Source organism: Diaporthe batatas, assembly GCF_019321695.1.
Source record: "Diaporthe batatas strain CRI 302-4 chromosome Unknown Contig00001, whole genome shotgun sequence".
In the NCBI taxonomy this organism is placed as follows: Eukaryota; Fungi; Ascomycota; class Sordariomycetes; order Diaporthales; family Diaporthaceae; genus Diaporthe; species Diaporthe batatas.
This window is the reverse complement of record NW_025408548.1, coordinates 2,536,891-2,558,945: the sequence shown is the minus strand read 5'-3', so window position 1 is coordinate 2,558,945 and position 22,055 is coordinate 2,536,891. Positions and strand designations below refer to the sequence as shown.

At 52.2% G+C, this 22,055-nt stretch overlaps 5 protein-coding genes across 5 annotated transcripts; 3 read left to right on the top strand and 2 right to left on the bottom strand.

Moving 5' to 3' along the window:
- Nucleotides 1-1,288: 1,288 nt before the first annotated feature.
- Nucleotides 1,289-1,759, top strand: KVR01_000736 (uncharacterized protein; the record flags this gene model as incomplete). Its single annotated transcript, XM_044792852.1, has 1 exon — nucleotides 1,289-1,759. The coding sequence occupies one exon, from the start codon at nucleotides 1,289-1,291 to the stop codon at nucleotides 1,757-1,759; it is 471 nt and encodes a 156-aa protein (XP_044650685.1).
- Nucleotides 1,760-4,460: 2,701 nt separating this feature from the next.
- KVR01_000324 (uncharacterized protein) lies at nucleotides 4,461-5,094 on the bottom strand (the record flags this gene model as incomplete). The annotated part of the gene is made up of 2 exons (XM_044789000.1): nucleotides 4,461-4,568; nucleotides 4,744-5,094. 2 exons carry the CDS (start codon nucleotides 5,092-5,094, stop codon nucleotides 4,461-4,463), a joined length of 459 nt encoding a protein of 152 aa, XP_044650273.1.
- Nucleotides 5,095-6,015: 921 nt separating this feature from the next.
- KVR01_001053 (uncharacterized protein) lies at nucleotides 6,016-7,022 on the top strand (the record flags this gene model as incomplete). Its single annotated transcript, XM_044790550.1, has 3 exons — nucleotides 6,016-6,371; nucleotides 6,426-6,706; nucleotides 6,772-7,022. 3 exons carry the CDS (start codon nucleotides 6,016-6,018, stop codon nucleotides 7,020-7,022), a joined length of 888 nt encoding a protein of 295 aa, XP_044651002.1.
- Nucleotides 7,023-10,138: 3,116 nt separating this feature from the next.
- On the top strand, nucleotides 10,139-10,744 carry KVR01_000541 (uncharacterized protein; the record flags this gene model as incomplete). The annotated part of the gene is made up of 3 exons (XM_044788189.1): nucleotides 10,139-10,303; nucleotides 10,396-10,453; nucleotides 10,518-10,744. The coding sequence occupies 3 exons, from the start codon at nucleotides 10,139-10,141 to the stop codon at nucleotides 10,742-10,744; spliced, it is 450 nt and encodes a 149-aa protein (XP_044650490.1).
- Nucleotides 10,745-17,255: 6,511 nt separating this feature from the next.
- Nucleotides 17,256-18,234, bottom strand: KVR01_000729 (uncharacterized protein; the record flags this gene model as incomplete). The annotated part of the gene is made up of 4 exons (XM_044793705.1): nucleotides 17,256-17,507; nucleotides 17,569-17,678; nucleotides 17,734-17,886; nucleotides 17,943-18,234. 4 exons carry the CDS (start codon nucleotides 18,232-18,234, stop codon nucleotides 17,256-17,258), a joined length of 807 nt encoding a protein of 268 aa, XP_044650678.1.
- Nucleotides 18,235-22,055: the final 3,821 nt, after the last annotated feature.

The window sequence follows — 22,055 nt, the reverse complement described above, 5'->3', positions numbered from 1 at the left end:
ATGAGACCAGCCTCCAGCAACTGAGCACACATGAGTATCAGGACCATGGAGACCGTCAAAGTCCCTCACCTTGTCAACAATCGTGGCATTCTGCTTATGTTTGGACGACACGAGAGCAGGGGTTCCACAGGTTGTGTTGAGACCGAGGTTGTCCACCGTCGCTATGTTGTCCTAAGACGAAATAGACTGATAAGCATGATTAAGACGAGAAGAATAGCCAGAAAAGTTTATGGAGGTGGCTTGCGCACCTTGAGCAAGATAGGTATTCCGTGCAAAGGCCCACGGACCCGACCGTTTAGTCTTTCCTCGTCCAGTGCTTTGGCCTGCTGGGCCGCTGTTGTTGACACTTCTATAACGGCTTGGAGATAGTCGTCATACGTTGCAATTTGCTTTGAATATATTTCGACCAATCTCACACTCGTCACCACCCCTGATTCCAACAACGCTTTCAACTCGAAAGCAGTTGTCGTGAGTGGATCGAAACATGCTGATGGTGCGTATGCATCGGTGTCATCGTGCACAGAATTCTTTTCGACCTCGGCGTATGACATCATTCACTCTAGACCCTGTGGACTCATGAACTCAAACCAACGAGAGGAAGTGTAAAAAGGGGGGGGGGGTAAGAAAAAAAAGGGGGCGCTGGCCAAAAGCTAGTGTGTGTGTGTGTGTATGTATGCGTGCGGAAGTGCGTGGCGGGTGGGGTGGCTACGATGATTCGAGCAAACTGTTGAATAAAGGTTATACTTACTGTTTGAAGTTCATTGGATGCCCAAGTGATACCGCCATGCCTACACGGTGCATTGAACTGCCATGTTGGGTGACCAATGATGGCGAGCTTTGTGTTTGTTGCGGTACACAGATCCGATTTCCGGTGACCCATGCTCGGTTGGCCGGCTCCGTTGTGCATCCGGATGTGGAGCCCTCTGCTGATGTATCGCAGGCCACGCAAAATTGGAGAGGTATCTAGGCCATAGGAACAAAGCCTTTACAGCATCTCACACTGACTGCTGCTACATACTGCAAGTTCATCAGGTCCCGTTCAATCATGGACAACATGAAGACTTCGCCAGAGTTTGAGCCCATGCTGGGCAAAGACAGGGAAGAATTGCCTTTCCCTGTGGAATCGAAATCATCCAGCAAGCTCAAGAGCATTCGGCCATTCCTAATTCGATCTCTGTGTTTTCTCACAGGCGCGCTTGTGTCGTGCACTTTGCTGTGGGCTCTCAATGGGGCCGACTTCTCTAAACACCGAGCTCACCCACACGAGACGCACCCAGCCGCCGCCCATATGGACCTTGACAGCAGCGCCAGTTACTCAGACGATCACTACAAACCCACACACCGATGCGGCCAAAGTGCCGACGAGGCACGGGCAAACAACTGCATCCTGAATCTGGCCAACTACGCCTGGGTGCCGCGCGACTGCTACGATGCCGAGCTTGTGGAAGAAACCATTACAGGCTGGGAGTGGTTCCGAGACTACGACATGACCGATCTGGTCCCCCACCCAGAAGTGCTCCGGGGCGAGCTGGAATTATTCTACCAGCCCTTTGATCAACATGAGAAGCATTGCGTCTACATCTGGAAGCGACTATATCGAGCCACCTTGGGTGACAGGGGAAGCAAGAAATTAGAGGTGTCTGGTGCTGCTTCGTATCCTCACGTGGAACATTGTGGGCGTGTGCTGCTAAGGGACAACTCGACCGGTCATTTGTCGGTGACAGTGGCAAGAGGCCAAATCATATTTCCAAAGTGTTAAAAGGGCTTGCCATGATACCAGCTTGTTACGTTAGCAATGAATACGAAGTTTTCTTCGACTCTTCTCGTTTGTCATTGTCTTATGACCTAGATCCATGCACTTAAACAAATCAGGTAACATCGTACCAACAGAACAGGAGATCTTGAGATACGATGAGAATACTGAAATTGGTGTTGCGCCATATAAGAAGTGATATGGACATCATATCGTGGGCAAGTGTTTTGCTGTCTAGGCATGTGTGCTCTGTGTCTCGTGCGTTCATGTTCACTACCCAAACCGTTCCTCATGCCACCTCACCTCTCTTCCTCTAGCCACAAAACGCCCAACTTCTCTTCTCAAATCCCGAGAAATACCAACTGGTCCACACGATAGAACTGCAACCCGTTCTATTTCAGAACCATACCGGAAGAAGTCGTCGACAATGGCTCTCAGATCTGGTCTGCCTAAACGAGTCTGCGGGGAGAGTTGCCCGCCGGTTCCCCCTCGAGGTTCTAGCGAAACCGAGTCTTCTTCGCTGTCCAGCAAGGCGCTCAAGTCTTCATCATCCTCCTTTTGGTTCCTTCTGTTCGACCCGGTGACAAAGATGGTGGTGACATCGCCCAATGTAGGACGTTTTGTGTCGCTCTTCTGGGTTTCGAGAAGGCCAGGTACCCATGAAGTGTCATCATGCGAGCGAACCACCCAGACCACCTGCACACGTCTCCGGGCAGAGTATAGGTCGTGATCTCCCAGCTTCAAAAGGATTGTTTCGGCCACTGCCAGGGCGTACGTGGCTCCAATTCCCCCGGCTACAAGCAACACCCGATCCGTATCTGAACACAAAGCTTCGGAGAATATTCCAGTACCGTAAGGACCCTCAACGGCCAGTGGAGCCTTCTCAGGAAGACCCCGAAGTGCGTTCGTTCGAGCTCCGCGGTTCTTGATGTGGAATTCTAGTCGTCCTGCTCGGGGATTCACGGCAACTGTGAACGGGTTGGAAAAGAACCGAGCCCACAGATTCGCCCGAAGAGTCTTGTGTTTCGGTGAGAGATACGCGTAGGTTCCTGATGAGTAAGATGATACCAGGCCGGCCTTGTTCAAGACCGAGATGCTAGTAACCGTTGGATGTGCATCAGGGATGATCTCCGCCTCCACAATGTTCGTCGCTCGACCCCGGGACACCATGTTGATGACATATACCAGCGCACTCTCCAAGACGTAGAGTCGAGTCGAAGCCACATGGAAGAACAACAAAATCAGAAGAGAGAGGACCAAGACATGGTGCATACCAACAAAGAATTGATAGCTTCGCCGGCGAGCTTTTGCCGAGCTCAAGACGCCTACGTGGATCAGGGTCAGGCCCGCAAAGAGGCCCAGCACGACTTCGAAATCCTGGATCCTCCTCGCCATGCGTTGAGTTTTCGCCAGGAAGGCCACGTACATGACGGAGTGCAGTGCCCCAAGGAAGACGATGACCCGACCAAGAACACGATGAAAAGGATCCAGTTCTTGATGAGAGACTCTCAGCAGCTGTTGGAACGGCGACCAATGCGTTTTGACCGCAAGCAAAGTACAGGTGGGAAGCTGTGAAACAGCGACCAGACCGACGTGGCGGGTGAATTGGATGAAATCTTGCCTGGTGTTAACAAATTGACACGTGAACAGGGCGTAGGGGTCTGGGGTCAAGCGCATACTTCCTCCAGTGCCAGCAAGTGCAAGCATGATCAAAAATAGTGTCCAGCCGATACCAAAAATCCACTCAATATTGGTGCCCCAGCTGTAGGCCACTTCATCCTGGAGCCGCCATGCCAGACGATCCAAAGCTTTAGACCATTTGGATCGAGATGCTACATCTTCGTCTCGCCGTCGAAGAAGAGGGAGGAGTTGGAGTACAACGAGCGGGGGGATGGTGCTCAGTTGCGCCCAAGCCGCGACATTCCACATGGCTTCTGTCTGAGGACTTGTTGTGGATTGTTCTCTTTCCAAAGACAAATGATGGATGAGTTCAAATGTCAAAAATTATCAAAACGTCGCTGTATCTGATATTTACAATTCTTCTCCCATTGGCTCGAAGCTGCCCACATGCAGGTGAGCTGGCATGATCGGAGACCGGATAGCAATGGTCTTGGCAGAGGAGTGCGTGCAGGAAAATATCCGAGCAGCATGGATTTCGGTAATTCAAGCAGGATTACTTAGTGTGAACGGCCCCAAACCCCGCCACCGGCTATCAACCACCATGAAGTACTCTGCCAGGACCGCCTCAATGCCTCAGTAATTTGGTCGAGGCCCATTCATATATCTGGTCAAAATCGCGGCAAGTGTGAGTGTCGTCAAAGCTTGGGAATGGACCTTTGATACGCTCGTCCCAGTAGTAGGAAAAGGGAGTCAAGTCAGACTGGCATTGGACAATTTGACGCAGGAAGTCAAGGCAGTGGTCTGTTTCCGATTCGCATTAGAATCTGTCGGCTTGTGCCATCTCAAATGACTGAGAATTGTTTCGTGTACTTACCTAAATGGTCTTTTCCGGGCGGTTTCTTGTAATAGTCACCGGCCAGGCCTTTGCGGATAACGTTCTGCGGAGTATCATCAGTAATTGCAATATGAACCTCTTTGGTCCCTGTCTTTTCACTCACCACACAATGTAGGCCATGAAACACGGTCAGTCTGAAGCAATGATGTTGGAAAGTTGTTACTTGACGGTTGACAGCAGCAGTGGATGGACTCACGACATCATGGACTGGCCGTTCTTGTCCACTGTTCTGATTAGATTCCCATCCGCAGTCTTGGCATCTTGGTGATCAAATAACAGCGCATCGTAACCTTTCAATCTCTGCGGTTAGCAAATTTGGGACTGAGTCGTTTGTCTCCCATCACATAATCATGCATCCCATACCGATTGTAACGTTTGCCCATGCCTCATCCAATGCTGGACTTGGGGCTCCAAAGTACTGCGTATGGTCGGGATCAATGGAGCGAAAAGACGTCCCATCTGCACCAATCCTTACGGCACCAGTAAATTGCTGCTGCTTGATGCGGATGTGTGGCACTGCGGAGTCTAGTGAGGACGTTAGCAATTGCATTTGTGGCATTGCATGTCTATGCTTATTACCGTGCTCTGTCATAAAACCAGTCTCGTAACTTCTTCGTATCATGGAGGTGAGTTGGTTCCATCCCATTATGGCAGAAAGTGATGCGAAAAGAATCGTTGTTGCGATCCAGAGCCGAGAGTCGTGTGAGCGGCGAGCCACATCCCGTAACACCGTCTTGTGTGCGTCCACGACATCGGGGCTCCCATAAGCCTCCTCATCGGAACTGCTGCTGAGCAATGCGAACTTGGGCTCTGACCGTCCAAACATTTCGACAGGGAGTGGTGATGGGACTTTGGATACTGGAATATGTGCAGATGTTCAATGTATGAAAACTCGCAAGTTGTACCAGAATGGATTTAAAACGATGCGAAGCAGCCGTCGTCTGTCTTGATACCTATTTCGGAAAACCGATCGGATACCGGTTCCGGAGCTGTGGACCCCGGACACTGCTTATTTCTTCGACTAGGTCAACTGGCCCCCGAATTCACATCATCACTGTATCTGGTATTTGGAATTACAATCCCAGACATTGCTCGAAACCCGTTCCCTTGCTGTCGCCAAAATGGGTGTCTCTGCCGTGGTCACTGCTGTAGCGCTAGGACTCGTGAGTTTTCTTGGATGATTTCCCATGCCTACTGAACTATGAAGTAACTTGCGATACACAGGCAATAGTGTCCTACATTATCGGAAATGTCGTTTACAATATTTTCTTCCATCCCTTGTCAGGATACCCAGGACCCAAGCTCTGGGCCGCGACGAGAATCCCACACTCCTACTATTGGGTCAAGGGCACGCTCTTTATCAAAGTGGGCGAAATGCATCGGCAATACGGGAAAGGTACGTGAAACATTTTGAGAGAAAAACGTGGTAGTTGACTAAATTGGTGTGCCATGGGAAAGTCGTGCGCACCGCACCGAACGAGCTATCATTTGTTCACGAGGAGGCCTGGAGAGACATATACGGCCTTGCTCCCGGAAAGGTACCCTTGCAAAAAGATACATCCTACGCCATTCCAAACCAGGAGTCGGTGGGAATCGTCGCGTGCCAGAATCGCGAGGACCATCAGCGCATTCGTCGAAATTTCTCCCATGTAAGTGCATCGCCTACATGTGATATACATTGGCAGGAGAGTAACATGGGCGAATGCAGGCCTTCAGTGCCAAAGCATTGTACGAGCAAGAGTCCATCATGGGCCGTCATTTCGACAAATTGATGACGAAACTCCATGGGGTAGCAGATTCGGGGGCTCAGGACCTTTACAGATGGTACAGCTACACCAGTCTCGACATTATCAGCGCGCTGACGTTCGGCCAATCTTACAATTGCCTGGACTCTCTGTCGTACCCCGAAGTATTTGGCAAACTAGGTAAATTTGTCATGAACCGCGTACTCCTCGGCGCTGCCACCCATTATCACCCATTGATTCTTTGGGGGCTCTTACGCTGGGCGCCAGTCGAAGTCCGGAATGGGAAGATGGAATGGCATCGCCACATCAGAAATCTGCTAGATGCTCGGCTCGCTACTAAAGAGGCAGGGCATGATTTGTAAGGTACATGAAGTCTTTATGAACATCCTGGATAGCTGACTGTTTTGCGCAGCACTTCCTATGTCCTTCGCCACTTCGATAGACCCACTGGTCTGAAAATGGCCGAAGTACAGGCCACCTACGCATCGTTCATTCTTGGCGGTTCTGATACAGTGGCCATAACCCTGGCCACTGCCACGCACTACTTGCTCGCGAATCCTGTCGTTCTGGACAAGCTCAAACTGGAAGTCCGCAGCGCGTTCACTTCTGAGGCCGACATAACCATTGCGCAGGTAACCAATCTGAAATATCTCTTGGCAGTCATTGACGAAGCCATGCGGATCAACCCAGCATGTAAGCCAGAAAGAACCCCGCTCCTTCATTGCCTTGAGCCTACATTCTGACGACAAGGAAAACAGTGGCAGATGGGCAAACTCGTGTGACTGGTCCCGAGGGGCTCATAGTCGCTGGGAAGCACATCCCTGCATACACCTCGATTTCTGTCAGCCCCTGGTCTGCGATGAGATCCCCGTTACATTTCCGCCATCCTGAGGCCTTCGTGCCAGAGAGGTGGCTGTCAAGCAAGGAACCTATCTACCACGACGACAACAAAAGCATGCTCCAGCCATTTGGCATGGGTGCGCGGCATTGCCCTGGTTCAAAGTACTGACCCATGTTCTCTGCAAATATTGTTGTTGTTGTTGTTGCCACCGGCTAACTATGGTGGATAGTATCGCTTACGCTGAAACGAGGGTGATCCTGGCCAGGCTGGTATGGAACTTTGACATGACTGTAGCCGACGGAGGCGTGGACTATATGGAGGGTAGAGAAAGATTTGGCCGCGGGAACCGGACTCCACTGCTGGTACATCTCAAACCCCGAATATCGACTGCTAGCCTGTTATAGATTTCCAGCGGATTTGTGGCTTTGGGGCTAGAAATCGAATATCGACTTATCTAATTTCAAAAGCCAGACCCTGCATGTATAGACTATTTCTATTCTTCGAGTTCCTCTATTAAGCTAGAACACTAATAAGTGTCCTAGAAGGAGAAGGCATAAAGTTAATCTTTTCAGATAAACGCGGTAAGTCTCCCTATACAAGGCTTTTCACAGTAACTTTTTAATCTTCCGCAAACCAGTGTTCTGTCAGAAGCCATCATTACACGCTACTAGTCGTAGCGTGGGACCGTGCCTAGTCCATTCGCGCCGATAGCGTCAAGGTTGAAGCCATCGCGGGCCGGACCCTGCATACATAACAAGATTTTCACTACAGCCCATAATAATTAATCCGTTGATGAAATTTCATGATCAATCCAAATGCGGGACTGGTCGCCGGATTAGACTTTACTTGAGCCGCAGTTGGTGATAACCTTAATTACGACTTGAACAGCCCCACCACCCTAAACAGTCGGGCTCGCCACAGCGGGTCTCCGGACATCTGGAGCCCCCTCAAGCGGGGGCGACGGACGGAACGGTACGGCCCGGGGCCCTCAAGATTACTTAAGTAGACTGCCGGAGGTGGCCTTGTGGACTCTGCAGCTAGTTTAGCGGTCCAACTAGTGTACTCAATCAAGCCACCGATCCGGTAACGTCGGCAAAGACAGAAATCCGGCAAAGACTGAGATCCGGCACGGTAAACACGCGGGGTAAATGTCCACAGTAGCTTTGCGATGTCCCCCGCAGCGGCCCCCCCCCCCAATTTTCTAGGCAGGATTCACTGTGGCCACGGCGCACTTCAGGCTGGGTTGGATCTTGCTCTGCCAGATTCCAACTCGATCACTAAATTAACCTCCGTACGGGTAGCCAAAAATGGGACGCTGTCTAGATCCATGGTAGCACTCTTGTGAATAGCCTCAAATACCAAGATCCACTGGCATAGAATTCAGATATCAGGATGACAGGAAACTCTCTATGTAAACAAAACTCCCAAGCCAAAGACTTCCATCAATAAAGCCTGCTAGAGTCTTGTCTGAGAAAAGGAGGCCGTCCAGCTTAGATATCCCTACAAGGCCATCAAAATGTTCGTAGTGTTTGTGACAAACCCAAGAACTGCGAGGCGATTGGTTAGATACTGAAAAATCACCCCAAGCTATTGGAAACATTTTTTTAAACTCACTATTTGTGTTCTGGATGACAGTGTGAGATGAACTACATCATTTCTCAGTAAGAAATTGCGCAACTCAAGGAACCTGGGCGCTCACGCAATGGGACTGGAAGTGGCAATCAAGTCTTCTAGCAGGATGACATCGAATCCCTGTTGATTTTTCTGGTCAGCATTCGTAGAAGAATAACGGATGCTGGATCCCAATGATGTTATATCTCATCCAACCTACCAGAAAAGAACCCTCGAGCATTGAAGCCCACTGCAGGAAAAGTCAGCCTGTCTCATGTTGAAGGGTGAGCGGAATTAGCAATACGCACAACACAAACGTCGGTGTTGACGCCAGCAAATAACAGCGTGGTCACGTTTTGATGATGCAAGTAGGTGAGTAGGCTGGTGTCTCTTTGTCGAAAAGCACTCAAGCGGTCTAACAATTAGTTGTTGCGAGAGCACCCAGCAATGGTGATGGCTTACTCTTTTGAAATCGTGCATCTGTACCCTGCTCTATACCCTCTGCGCGCAGAGATTCCAGCCTGCCGTAGAGCTCAGCGTTCCAGGACCCGCTGATGAGCTTCCTGCCCATGTCAAGACCGTTGTAGAAGCCCATAGACGTTCCGAGTGTACCTAAAACAAGACATCGATAAGTCAAATGGTGCTCGTCCTGGGAGAGTGGCGCCAAAACATCAGGTGGACTGACTGGAGGCGGGTTGATGATGTGTGAAGACGGAGGGAGGCATGGACTCCAGGTCCATATCATCTAGTTCATACTGCTCATGAATACAGAGGGGTCAGAACTCCACGAAACATGACCAATGCCGCAGTGCACACGAACGTTGGACCAAAGGATTTTGACTCCCGACTTCCGCAGCGTCGAGACGAAGTCGATCGCCGTCGGGACAATGGCACGTCCGGCATCAAAACTTTTCGCAATGTGTTCGTGCAGGTAGACATCTTCATCGGCGAGCGTCAGTTGAGAATCATGTGTGAACTCTTCTCTTCTACTGGGTAAGGACGAACTTTGCATATCGATCACCATGAGTGCAGTTTTGCTCAAGTCAAGAACCGCCATACTCTTCTGACCCGTCATCCGTACAAGGACAGGAGAGACCGCTGTCGCCTCAGCAGATCGAGTCAGGTCCCAAGCATCATCGTAGGATTGAACCCATCTCCAAACATCATCAGCGTTCAAGCAAATCGGAAGGGAGGGGAGTGAGCCCACCTGTTTACAGGATCAACACCATAGATTTGTGGCTCCCGACGCAGGGCCGAGCACAGGGCCCCTAGACCAGTAAGCAAACGAGCCAGGAGTGGCATTTTCATGTTTGGTGTGGTGACAACCGTGGCGAGGCTTGGGGTCTCTTCGAGCCCGTCAACGACCAGTATGGAATTTCAGGATGGGGCACTGGCCAAGCTCGTGGTGTCGGGTACTTTGAGCTCCGGAAAGGTTCAACCACCCTCTGCTGACCGGAACTGTAACTAGCACCGGACCGACGGTAGGACGGGAAAGAAGAGGACACATCACAGACAACAATGCGTGTCCATTTTATTTAATTGCCAGATGAGATACAAGAATCCTTTTTCTAGTGGATGACCAAACACGTTTCGACATTTCTGGTTGATACGCCTCATACTTCAATTTCAGGCCCGCACTCGCAACGCGCGAGCACCGACGCACAAACTTGACCATGACCACCACACTCTCTCAGGAAGCAGGCAAGAAACTGCTGCTCGACTTCTACAAGGCCTGCGACGCATTTGACTTCCCTGCCATCCAGGACTATCTCACTGAAGATTGCAAAGCGGACATCGGGAATGCTGTCGTCTGCGGAAATCCGGATGAGGTGGTAGCGGTGAGTGAATTCCCCGGAGACGTGCGAGGAAGAAGGTATCCCCCTTTTCATTCGCGTACTCTGGCTCACGACTACTCCTCGGCTTCTTGTAGCACTTCCAAAGGGTTTTCACGCCTCTAGAGTCGTTCACACACCAGATCGACCACGTAGGTGAGTTTGAAAGCCCTGCACAGGCTAAGTATCCGGAAGGGTTTTCTAACACAGACATGTAAAGATGTCGTAGGCGATCGGATCTACTGCCTGCAGACGGCGTTGGTAGTGGTCAAGGATGAGCCACGAGAAGGCAAAGATCGTGTCATCTCGTTTCAAGGCATGGTGATGTTCCGCGTGAGTCTGGAAAGCGACCAAATTTGGAGAATCCAATACATCAAAGGCGTTGCGGACGGGTCAACCGTGTTCAAGAGAATTACCGAGCTCAAAAGCCAGCAAGACGGAAAGTAGTCAAGTGGGGCACGCCGGGTAGGTAGATGCCAGAGAGGTTTAGCTTTTTATTATTCTTCTCTTCAAAAGGGACGTGCCCGATGTCAATAGAACTCGTTTCTGCTCATCCGCCTCACAACGCCGGGCCTCTCGGGCTTATCTGCCTTTTCAGAGACCACGGACCGGGCGTGCCTGCTGAGCTCGAGCACCTGCTCCAGCGGAACATCAAGCTCTAGAGATAACTTGCCCAAGATGCCGCAGGCCAGACCCAGGTACGAGAGGTCCTTCCGTTCGGCCTCGGCGGACCGCATGACCGCCCTGAAGATGGTACAGACGGCGATGAGAGGGAGGTGTAGCAGGTGGCTTCGGCGTCACGACTGTCAGCCCTCCTACTCTGGCGCACGTGGTGTACATGTCATTGGGTGTCTCGACTTACCGATCGATCAAGGTGGCGGCTAGGCTGAGGTGGCTACCTACGAGCAACACGACTCTCGCCGATGCCAGACAGGTGTGTTCGCAGCGGGAGATGCACTGTTGGAACATTTCCAGTCCCGTGCAGTCAACAGGCAGTCGGGAGATGGGCCCGTGCATGGCGAAAAGCGCCTGGTGGTACTGGTAGAGCATGTAGAGCTGGAGGGAGTGCTCCGTGGGCTCCACGAGTGCCCCCTGATGCCCATCCGAGTCAATGAATTTCCTGTACGCAGGTGGCAGCGCCCCCTTCCATGCCTCCAGCTGGCCGCGCAGGTTGGAGATGGTGCGGTCAAAGTGCTCCACCGAGCGCAGGGGCGACTTGGTGTGATAGAGCTCCTTGGCGATCGCGGACGAGACTCGGGCGTACAGGACCAGGATATGCAGCCAGTCGAAGTCGTGTGGCCCCCCGTGGCGCTTGGTGGGGGATGGCGGTGGGTATTGGATGTTGCCATCATCAATGATGGAAAAGGTACCTTGAGTGAGACAGAAAGTCTTCTCCATCGAATATAGGTACCAAAAAGCGCGCTTTGCGCGGCTTTCCAGTTCGGGTGTCGGGTTTAACTGCGTCTTGATTGCCCGCTCGCTGTTCAACCGAAGCGACTGGGCACATTGTGTAGCCTGGGCGAGCAGCCCAGCCGTCAATTGGTAGTTCATTCTCTGGGAGAAAGACACCTATGGAAACAAGTCAGTTCAAGGGAGCATTCATCGTGCGACGACGAGGGAGTTGAGAATAACATCTAGTGTACCATGGTCAAGAGGGCCTTGTAAAACCCAGTTGTCAGCATCTTTCTTGACACGTACGTGTAGGAGACCGTGGAGGTTGACCCACTTGGAATTTGAGCAACGAGTCCTCCACATACATCAGCCCATCTCGGAGGCTCGAAGCAGTTGAAAAATAGGCTTGGCCGTTGGAGGTATGGCTTGAAAAGCTGTCTCTGGGCGTCCTCGCGGACAAGATGTGTGCACCAAGCGCCAGCACAGCATTGATCAGACAGGCGGCGACCTTTTGCTCCCCTAACCTTCCTTTGGCTTGCCGCGCTTGCTGAATAACGTCGTTGACGTATTGCTTGGTGAGGAAGGTTCCGACCCTAGATCAGTGATTAGACCCATTCGCACTCAGCACGCGGAAAGATTCGTTGCTTACCCGATTGGCTCTTCACAACAAGCTTTGTAGACTGCATTAGCTTCCTCCGGCAACCAACCTGGCGAGAATATGAGACGTACCGGTAATATACTCGCCAATAGCATCCGAGTCGGGGAACATGGCCCGAGCCTCGAGGATGTCCGGTGTACCAGGTTGCTGGTAAATGGTCTGCCTTGGGGCCAAGGTCTTCATGGTGTCGACGAGCTCGCTTTGCGTTCTGCGGTCCAGGGGACAGTCCCCAAAGTCCATGAGGAATGCTGAGCATGTCGAGTAGTCAAGGACAGAAAGCGGATCTACTTCCAGTAAGCCTTTACCGCATGGGTTCGCCGCAGAACACGCGGTGTCATCTCACTGTCAGGTCCATGATCTGAAGGCTACAGAGATGCGCGTCAGCAAAGTGCGCAAAATTTCCATGGCAGTGAAGTATGAACCGGGCACCTACAATAAGTTCGAGTCGATCTGTACCGCGGTCAAATTGTATCAGACCTAGGTGGTCAAAGTCCAGGTGGTTGGGAAGTAAGTGGACAGGGCTGTTGAGCGTAGTAGTGATTTCACCAGTGGCAGTGGTTGGCCTAACCTGGTCCGGTTCGTCCAGAGGAACAACCGTCTGGACCGGTGTTGTCACGGCGAACTGCGACAGGTCGAATGACTCTTCCGAGAACATCGAATTCCAGTCCTGGTTATTGATGTCCTGGTGGAAAAGCGAGGGTGTTTGTTGCCCATGGTATGCGCTTGAGTTCGGTATGGCAGAGGCCCTTGGTGTGAGGGATCCCTGGCTTGGCGAGTGTGTCGACACGCCGTCGGAGACCCGTAGGGGGGTTGAGGAAGATGGTGTAATGAGGGAGATTGCTGCGGGTAGGGGATCACCATCCTTGTGGTGGGCGGTCTCTGGCACCACGCTTGGCGAGCCCGGCCTGGCAGGACCCCAAACAATAGTCTCTTCGTTTGAGTTCTCGGAGCTGCGGCTCCAGGACCTGGCGTGTTTCCACCGCTTCATGGTGGAAACATATCGACACTCATCCCCGGATTTCTGTGTTTGTTAGCCCAGACCCCGGGGTGGGAGTGAGCCACAAACGCCTCTTACCTTGCACGCGGAACAAGGCCTCCCGCCATCGCCTGGATACCAGACATGTTTGTCAGCGTGGTTGGTATCAAAAGCAACCATCGAAAGATAGACTGACAGCGTACTTTCTTGGGTCTACAGCCCTCGCATGCACCTCTCCGCCGCTTCAGGGGCTTTCTCGCCTGCTGGGCATGCTCCTGAGAATCCGCGTGGACGTCATGTCGGTCACTGCTGCTGTCGATCTCCATTCTGACCCGGCTGGCTCAGGAGCCGGAAGGCCACGAAACAATTTCCCCGGATAGGGCCCTCGGGAATATAATATACACTCAAAAGATCCTTTGCTATGAACCAACACGGCCCCCAACACGGCTCCCCACACGCATCGCATCATAGATCCCACACGGTTCGAAGCGAGGGAACTGGCGGCGCCTTCTCAGCTAGCTGCCGCTCCCCAGGTACGCTACTGCAGTGAGAATCCATCGTGGTCACAGTCTCGCGGCTCGAGTGTGTAACTGGCCGAGGAGGTAAAAGACGCCATCAGGTGGATATCCATCTGACATCAGCGGGAGATGGGGGTATGCAAAGAACCACTAATAAATGCAGTCTTTTATCAGAGCGGGTCCGCGAGGCCCTGTTGTCGCGAATCCTCCGGGGATGAACGGAAAATTATTGCTGGATAGAGCCGGGGCCTAGTGCGATCGATCCCGCCCCGCCTGTTTGGTTTCCGGGGCCCGGAAATCCGAATAATACCGGGCGAGGCCCGCCAAGCGGGGGGTTCGATAAGACGTGCCACCTTCCTGTTCGAGCGTAGAAAGACGCCATCTCAAGTTATCCGTGGACCGCTCTAGGGGGGGATGCTGGCGGAACATCCGGACTAAGCGAGATCTATAGATGTTCGTTAGACTCGGCAGCAAGTGGGTTTGCGTTACAGTAGGACTCTTTTACGTGTCCGCACATATGCGGGCAACTAGTAGTATTTTGCTTCCGGTTGGCGGGCAAGTCGGAAGCAGAATAGTTGGCACCGCACACACAACCACAAGAAGTGCCCCCTTTTTATTCAACTTCTTTATCGACTTTTTGTGATTCTTACTGCACTTGCTAGTTAGTTATTCTTCCGTGTGTTGTTTCAGTCACATCCTTTCTTCCTACGTCAACACGTTGTTCAGATAGAAGGTGGGAGAGTTTATAGGTAAAGTAGAGAGTGAGTCTGTTTTGGGCGGTGTGCGGTGGCAACTATTTTGCTTCCGGTTGTTGGCTACGGCGCAGCATAAGACATGATGATCCAGAACCTGATCCAGATACAGAGTGTCACAGATCTAGGTACCGTGAGACGGGCTAACGCTTGTTGGGCATAAAAATCTAGAGTTGCAGGAGCAGGCCAGCATGTCATGAAAGTCCCACCCAATAAGCCTGTGGCAAATCGGTACCCCGCCGACCAACAAGCGGGTTGGTGTTGTTTTCACGCCCTTTCGGACACAGCCCGACAAGCATGTCTGTCGACAAGCATCCCGACAAGCTCTGGTTGGCGCCAGCCCTGCCCGCCCTGCCGCAACGGGGCGGCCCACGGCTAACACCACAGGTACCCGACAAAACACCTGCCCGATCAGTGAATGGCTTACGAGAGCAAGGCCACCCCTGCCTTGTTGCTGCAGTCGACAACAAAACGAGGTGCATTCCAACGGCAGAACGGCTGGCTGGGCGTGCACAGAGGAAGCAGCCGTACCCCAAACACAACGCCCGCGCCTCTTCAAGTTGAGCAGTGAAGCAGAGACTTGGCGATGGATTCAGGTTCAGAGCGCGACGCCGACTTTGAGGTGCAATGGGACGGGGACGATGATAAACGAAACCCCCAGAACTGGGCGGCGTGGTACAAGGGCATGACCTTCGGCACCATGTCGTTTGCCATGCTCGTCGTGATCCTGAACTCGACCTCGTACCCCAACAGCCTCCCCAGCATCATGGCTGAGTTCAAGGGCGAGACCCAGACCCGCGCGAACCTGGGCGTCATGACCTATTTCCTGGGCTTCGCCGTCGGGCCGCTGGTCCTGGCGCCGCTGAGCGAGATCTACGGACGACGACCCATCTACGCCATCTTCATGCTCCTGTTCGCCGTCACCGTCATCCCCAGTGCCCTTGCCCAAAGCCTGAACGACATCATCGGCGTCAGGTTCCTCAGGTTCGTCTTGACATCTATATCCACCTGCCCGTCCGCCTGACGCCTGCCTTTGCTAACTCTTCTATTCGTCTGCAGTGGCCTCGTGGGGTCCGTGATGCTGTCCTGCGCCCCAGGCACCATTGTCGATGTCGCCAGCGAAAAGTATCGCGCTCTTGCCTTCTCCATCTTCTGTATCGCGCCGGCCGAGGCGCCAACCATAGGTGCCGTGATGGGCGGCTTTTCTTCCGAATATCTTGGCTGGCGCTGGACGAATGGCATCGTGTGCATGCTGGCCGGAGTGGCATGGGTCGTCATGTCCCTCATCCCTGAGACATATGCGCCTGTCCTCCTGCGAAGGATGGCTGCGCAGAAGCGCAAGGAGACGGGCGACGACCGATACTGGACTCGTTTCGAACATAACCGGACATCCCTGCCGGATTTGTTGAAGACAAACCTCTCTCGTCCCTTCGTTCTCTCGGTAACCGAGCCAATCTTGTGCGCCCGCCCCCCCTCTTGCCTCGCGTCCTCATCGCCATTGGCTAACTCTCACAGGATATTCTGGAACCTGTACATCGGAGCTATCTACGCCATATTCTATCTCGTTTTCGTGGCCTACCCGTATGATTCAGACCCTTCCACCAATCCCTTTGCACTATGATGTGCTGATCGTCCCCAGGATTGTTTTCAAGCAGATTCGTGGATGGAACTCTGGCATTGGCAGCCTGTCGTTTGCCGGTATCGGCATCGGGGCCATGTGTACCATCTGCTCCGAGCCTCTCTTGCGCAAAATGGTCGAGGCCCACAAGCATGACCCCAAGACGGGACGCCCTTCCCCGGAGGCGGGCATCAGCATCATCTGCTTGGCAGCATGTCTCGCACCGATAGGCCAGCTCTGGTTCTCCTGGACCTGCGAGCCCGCGAGCATCCACTGGGCTATACCCATCGCGGCTGGGATACCCTTCGGGTGCGGCACGACCATGGTGCTGATATACGGCAGTAGTTACATCTCCGGCACATACGGTCTCTTCGCTGCATCGGCCATGGTGGGCAACAACCTGATGAAGAACATTCTCGGCGGTTTCCTGCCGCTGGCCGGGCCCGCCATGTTCGGCAGGCTGGGCCCACGGTGGGCGGGGACTGTCTTGGGGCTGCTGGAAGTGGTCCTCATCCCCATCCCATTCGTTTTCTACTTCAAGGGCGCCGCAATTCGTAACCGGAGCCCCGTTGTGGCGAAGCTCAAAGAGCTACAACTACCCGCAAAACCCGACGTCAGCGCTGAAGAACCGGTACGTTTGAATATCGCTCACCACACAGCGACTGCGCAACCTAACTTTCATCCAGATTGTCTCCGAAATCACGAAGCCAGTACCAGATGTAGATGTCACCACTGCAGGAAAGGAGGACAGTGAGAAGTGAACAGGTGCTTTCCGCACATTCTTGCAACTCTAGACTTCACTCAACGGGCCCAGCTACTTCTTTCGTACACCATTCTTTGGACGTATGCTGAATTGAATGGGCCCAAGCCCCAGACTCTTCACTTCTCAAATACATTTTACCCGTGTTCTTTGTGGTAATATGGTTGTTTTCTATTGTAAACACTATTGCATGGCAAGGTGCTCTTCTCATCATAGACAAATACAGGCTGCATCATTTGTGGGTCTAGACTCCATATGCATTTATATCAGCCATCATCAGAGCCTCAAATACTTCGCTCCTTGGCCCACGTCTTGATGTCGTCCCAGTTCCGACAGTTATGCGTGGCCCCCCAGCCATCTGCGCCTTGCGTGTTCTTAATTAGGGGGTTCTCACTGTGCTGGACGCCCTCCAGCGTTGTGTCACCAGCACACATGATGGCCTGGCGAAGGAAGTCGAAACAGTGGCTGTAATGCCCAATGTCACCCTTCATCTCTTCATGTTGATGCAGTCTCTGGAACCCTTCGAATATCAAGCCCTGGTGAAAGCGATTAGCATCAACTGTAGCCGTTCCATTTCTGGAGTGCCAGACAACGCACCAGACAGTGTAGCTGATGGAAAGCCGAGATGATGTATGCTGTCTTTCCGTGCTTGATGATGGGCTCGGGTAGGTCATATTGATCTGGCCGCGAGATGGGAATGGTGGCGTCTGCCATTCATGATTAATCATTTGCCCTCATCTATTTCTGGATCGATCGACGTACCTCGTTGCAGACGATCCCATAGTACGAGTGACTCGTCGAGGTTGAAGGAAGAGTCGTCAAATTGTGCGCCCCCAAACTCACTCGCCTGATAGTCGCTGCTGTTGTAGGGCACATAGGAGCGGTCAGGTCGAAAGACCACCCATTTCCTTGAAACTGCGCCGTCTGGTCAGGTCGAATACCAAGACGCATAAAAAGAGGGAGAAACTTACACTCTGGTGTGAGATGGTTGCGGTCACCGGCGTACTGCTCGTGACGGAGTGCGGCCTCTCTCCCCAGAAGCAAGCCTAATAGTACACTCAACAGGAAGAATAACATGAAGATCCACCATCCGCACGAGTTCAGCCGGGCCTTCTTTGGTTGCAGGTTGTATAGCCTGGAGTTCCTCGCGACCAAGTCATCAGCAAAGTCATCCCTCGCGAGGTCCAGAGAGTCGCTCCGTTTGCCCTCGTCATCCTGAAGCGAGACAGTTTTCAGTGTGGCATAATCGTATGAGGACTCCATTGTGCAAAAGCAGGTGGTCAGTCAGTGAGACGAACGTGCTAGAGGCCGATGGAACTCTGAGAATAGGCGAGCGATGCTGCATGTAGGGGCACTCTAACGAGCTGGGCGCCCCGAGCCGGCCGTGGTCGTAGGTTACGTTACAAGTGTGTTCCGAACTCAAAGTCAATTATACCGAAGGTGCTCCAGCCGAACTTTCGTCTGGATAACATGCACGAAGAGTGGATCCCGGAACCCATGTTTCTGTAGCCGAGTGGGATCCTGGGCGAGAAGGACTGCGGCGGGTAATATTCCGGACTCGGTTGCCACCACGCGCTGAGCCATCGCTTGGGTGTGTCTAGCTTGCCACACGGAATACCAGCCAAAATTTTCGGTAACATCCAAAATCATGGAAAACCAGGTGAGAGGCGTAAGTCCCATTCAAGTTTTCATCTTCGCTGCTACTCTGTGTGGGTACTCGAGAGGGGCTCCTGTGCTTCGATGTCTCAGCGGTTTGCATTCCTGATGCAGCTGTTGATGACGAATGGACGAGGAAGTGATGAGCTCAGCATTCAGGACGACTTTAAACTCTCGGTGTTGAGAGGGCCTTGTGGATTGAGACGAGCTCATCACCAGATGGTCATTATTGGAAGGTCTGCATCAAGCACGCTTTTGCTTCTCAGTGATCAAATTATGTGACCACTGGGTTGAATACAAGGCACCTTATTCTGCAATGGGTATCTTTATGAATTCAAAATATTTTCATTTTAATGAAAATTGTGTTCCACGGGTTTTTGTTCAAAGCCTGATAGACATAGAGGTCGAGATGGGAAGACATTCAATGTTAGATACCTAGGTATCTTCCCGCTTTCACCAGCCACGTGTTCGACTGGTGATACCGTCAAAATCAAAACTTTAAACAACACGAAAAATTGTTTCGATTCTCCTATATTTCAAATATCGCTCTACCTGTGCGATACGACAATATAGTAGAGTCTAATACGGCTGAACTGTGCCGTTCTTTGGAAACACTCTTGATGGCTCATCAGCCCAGCTCCGAAGAGCATGGTAGTCCCGGCACATATGGTCAACGCCAATAACTGGACCGTCAGGGTCCTCATATCCGTGTCCTTCAGTGGTAGCGTCCGCAAAGCACATGAGTGTTTGTCGAACGTAGTTGAAGCAATGGATGATGTGTTCAACATCCGCCGTTGGCGGCAGGCCGTTCCGAACAGCGCCGTTGTCTGCAAGGATTGCGCCCTGCGGTGCGATCTCGGTCAGTTTCATGAGTCCAGCTTTCCGCGAGACAGCATTGTTTGGCAGGGAACATACCAGACAATGCACTTGATGTGGTGCCGCCACCGTGAAGACATCGCCCAGCTCACTATGTTGGGGATACTGAGAGCTTTCGTGCAAATCGCCGCCAGTGAAGACGTAACCATCTGAAATGATGGCGTTAGAACTCAGCTAGTACTCAAAAGGGTGTGGGAGGCAAAGCATTCCATACAGCGCCATAGTTTGTCCCACTCCGCAAGACTGCGTTGAAGTGTTGTCATATTATCAAAAACATCATTACCCAGCCAGTAGGGGTCGCCTTCAACTTCTCCAAATCGGACGGGCTTCAAGGTGGCTCCGGTTTCTGTTCAGCATTAGTTTCCAACCTTCTTAAAACGATGGGCGTAGAGAAGTCATTACCCTTAGGTATGAAGCCATGCATATCCTCGCCAAGACTTCGTCTTGGTTGAACTCCTTTAGACTTCTCGCTCCATAGCGATGAAGCTAGGAGGCCGATGAGAGCCAGGAGGAAGAGGTCAAGGGTGAGATGCAAGGCCTGCGAGCGCGACCATTTTCTCGGCCGACTTGTGTAATCTCGAACGGGCGACAGGAAAGCCTTTTCTTCGTATGTGTCTCCATTTAGAGGCATCGAGAGGTCCTCCAGGCTTGGTGAATCATGATGGTCCATATCTCGAAGCAACAGTAATGTCACAACACGGCTGGGTGTTCGTGGTATGGTGACGAGACAGGATAACTTGGTCAACAACATTCATCCACGAGCCCCCGGAGCTACTGATGGGCAGTAAACCAGTCATCTCTTTCTTGGGCCACATACTTCAAGCGGTACGAAGGATCGGAATTCGGAAACCCCCATCGGTAAGGTACCACTACAAGTGCTTGGTTGGCAACAAACCGGGCAAAGTGGCTAGCTTCCGGGAAACCCGAACCTCCCATTGGTCGAATTGGCTCGGCGGAGGAGAGCTGATAAGCAGCTACCGCAAAATGGACCCAGATGATTGTCACGTGGCGAAAAGTGATCGCTGGGGTAAATGAAAGGCTGGCACTTGAGTTCTTGGGACAAGAAGATTATGACGGAGGGATTCATGACACGGTAGAATTCTGAAATATCGTCGTCCGTATGATGATACTGGCACTTGGACAAGATGCAATTCAAATGAGCAGTATGGACTGTTTGTATTCTTTGAGTTCCTCTACTAAGCTGGAACGGCAATAAGTGCCCTATGAGGACAAGGAACAATGTGTCTTATAGATGATAACAGTGATATTCGCTATGCAAGACTTTAAAGAGTGACTTTCCACTCTACTTCTGCAAACCATTGTTCTGTTACCAAATGAAAGTATTGAGAAGTATGGAGTAACTGGCGCTGCACTAATTTCAGCTCGACATCGGCCCCGATCGGCCCCGATCGGCCCCGACTAATCTCTTGGCGTCGATCTCAGCCGTTGAGATCGCCCTTGGCATAAATGTGGATGCTCTTAGAGTCCGCCCAGCTGGTCAATGAATCAAGATTCCGACAGGTGTGGTGTACGCCCCATCCACTAGCAATCTCTTTTGAGGGGTGAATACCGTCCTCCTGAAAAAGTGGCTCGAGAGTAGCATCAGCGTAGCAGGTCAAGGCATGTCTGATGATCTCCACGCAATGACCCATGTGCGAGCCGATGGTGTAGCCTTCGCTGAAGTGTGCCTGGCCAGGGAACGGTTGCTCCAACGCTGCCGAGCCGTTGTTGAGGAGCGTGTGCCAGGCGAAGCGTACAACGGCGCTGTACCTTGATGAGCAAGGGAAGCTCGAGAGGGGGCAAGAAGAAGGACTGGCTCTTAACTCACAGGCAGTGCAGTTGGTGGTAGGCGGCGAGGGAGTACGCATGTGGGCCACCTTCGACCAATTGGGTGGATGGAGGAAGGCCGTATTGCTCTGGTTCATCAATCTCAACGAAGCCTAGTAGATGATTTCGTATGTCAGCTCGCTATGCTACTGGGGCCGGCATTCCAAGAGCTTCTGTGTCTCTCTTACGCGACTCATATGCCAGCCAAGCATCCTCACTCTCCTTGTCAGTTCGCTCGAGGTTGAATAGTGGATCGATCATGAAGACTTCCGACACGACGGGATCGGTGACATCTGAGGAGTCTAGTCAACAACGGCCGAACAGAGATCAGACTCAAGTGCTAACTCACAATTGGGCACCCCTGCATGCCGGACGCGTTGGAAATGAGAGTGCGGGGAGTAGAATGAATGAAGAGACCACCCCATCCACACGCATGAAGTCGCCAAAAGAGCCACTGAGAATATCTGCATACCACGGGTTCCCTTGGCTGTCCTGGCCCCAATCAGTGATTGACTTCCCATTTTCCTTTCGCATGAACCACTCACTTATACTTTATGCCATTTTCAAGGGACTCGTTGTCAGAATCCGTGGCCTGGAGGGCAGAATACTCTTGCTTCTCGGACCGAGCAGGACCTCGAGCCTTCCCAGCCCAGGCCATCTTGAATTGTTGGAATCCGAAGACCATTTTGGATGGAGATTACCTGAGACGAAGATGGGAGAAGAGA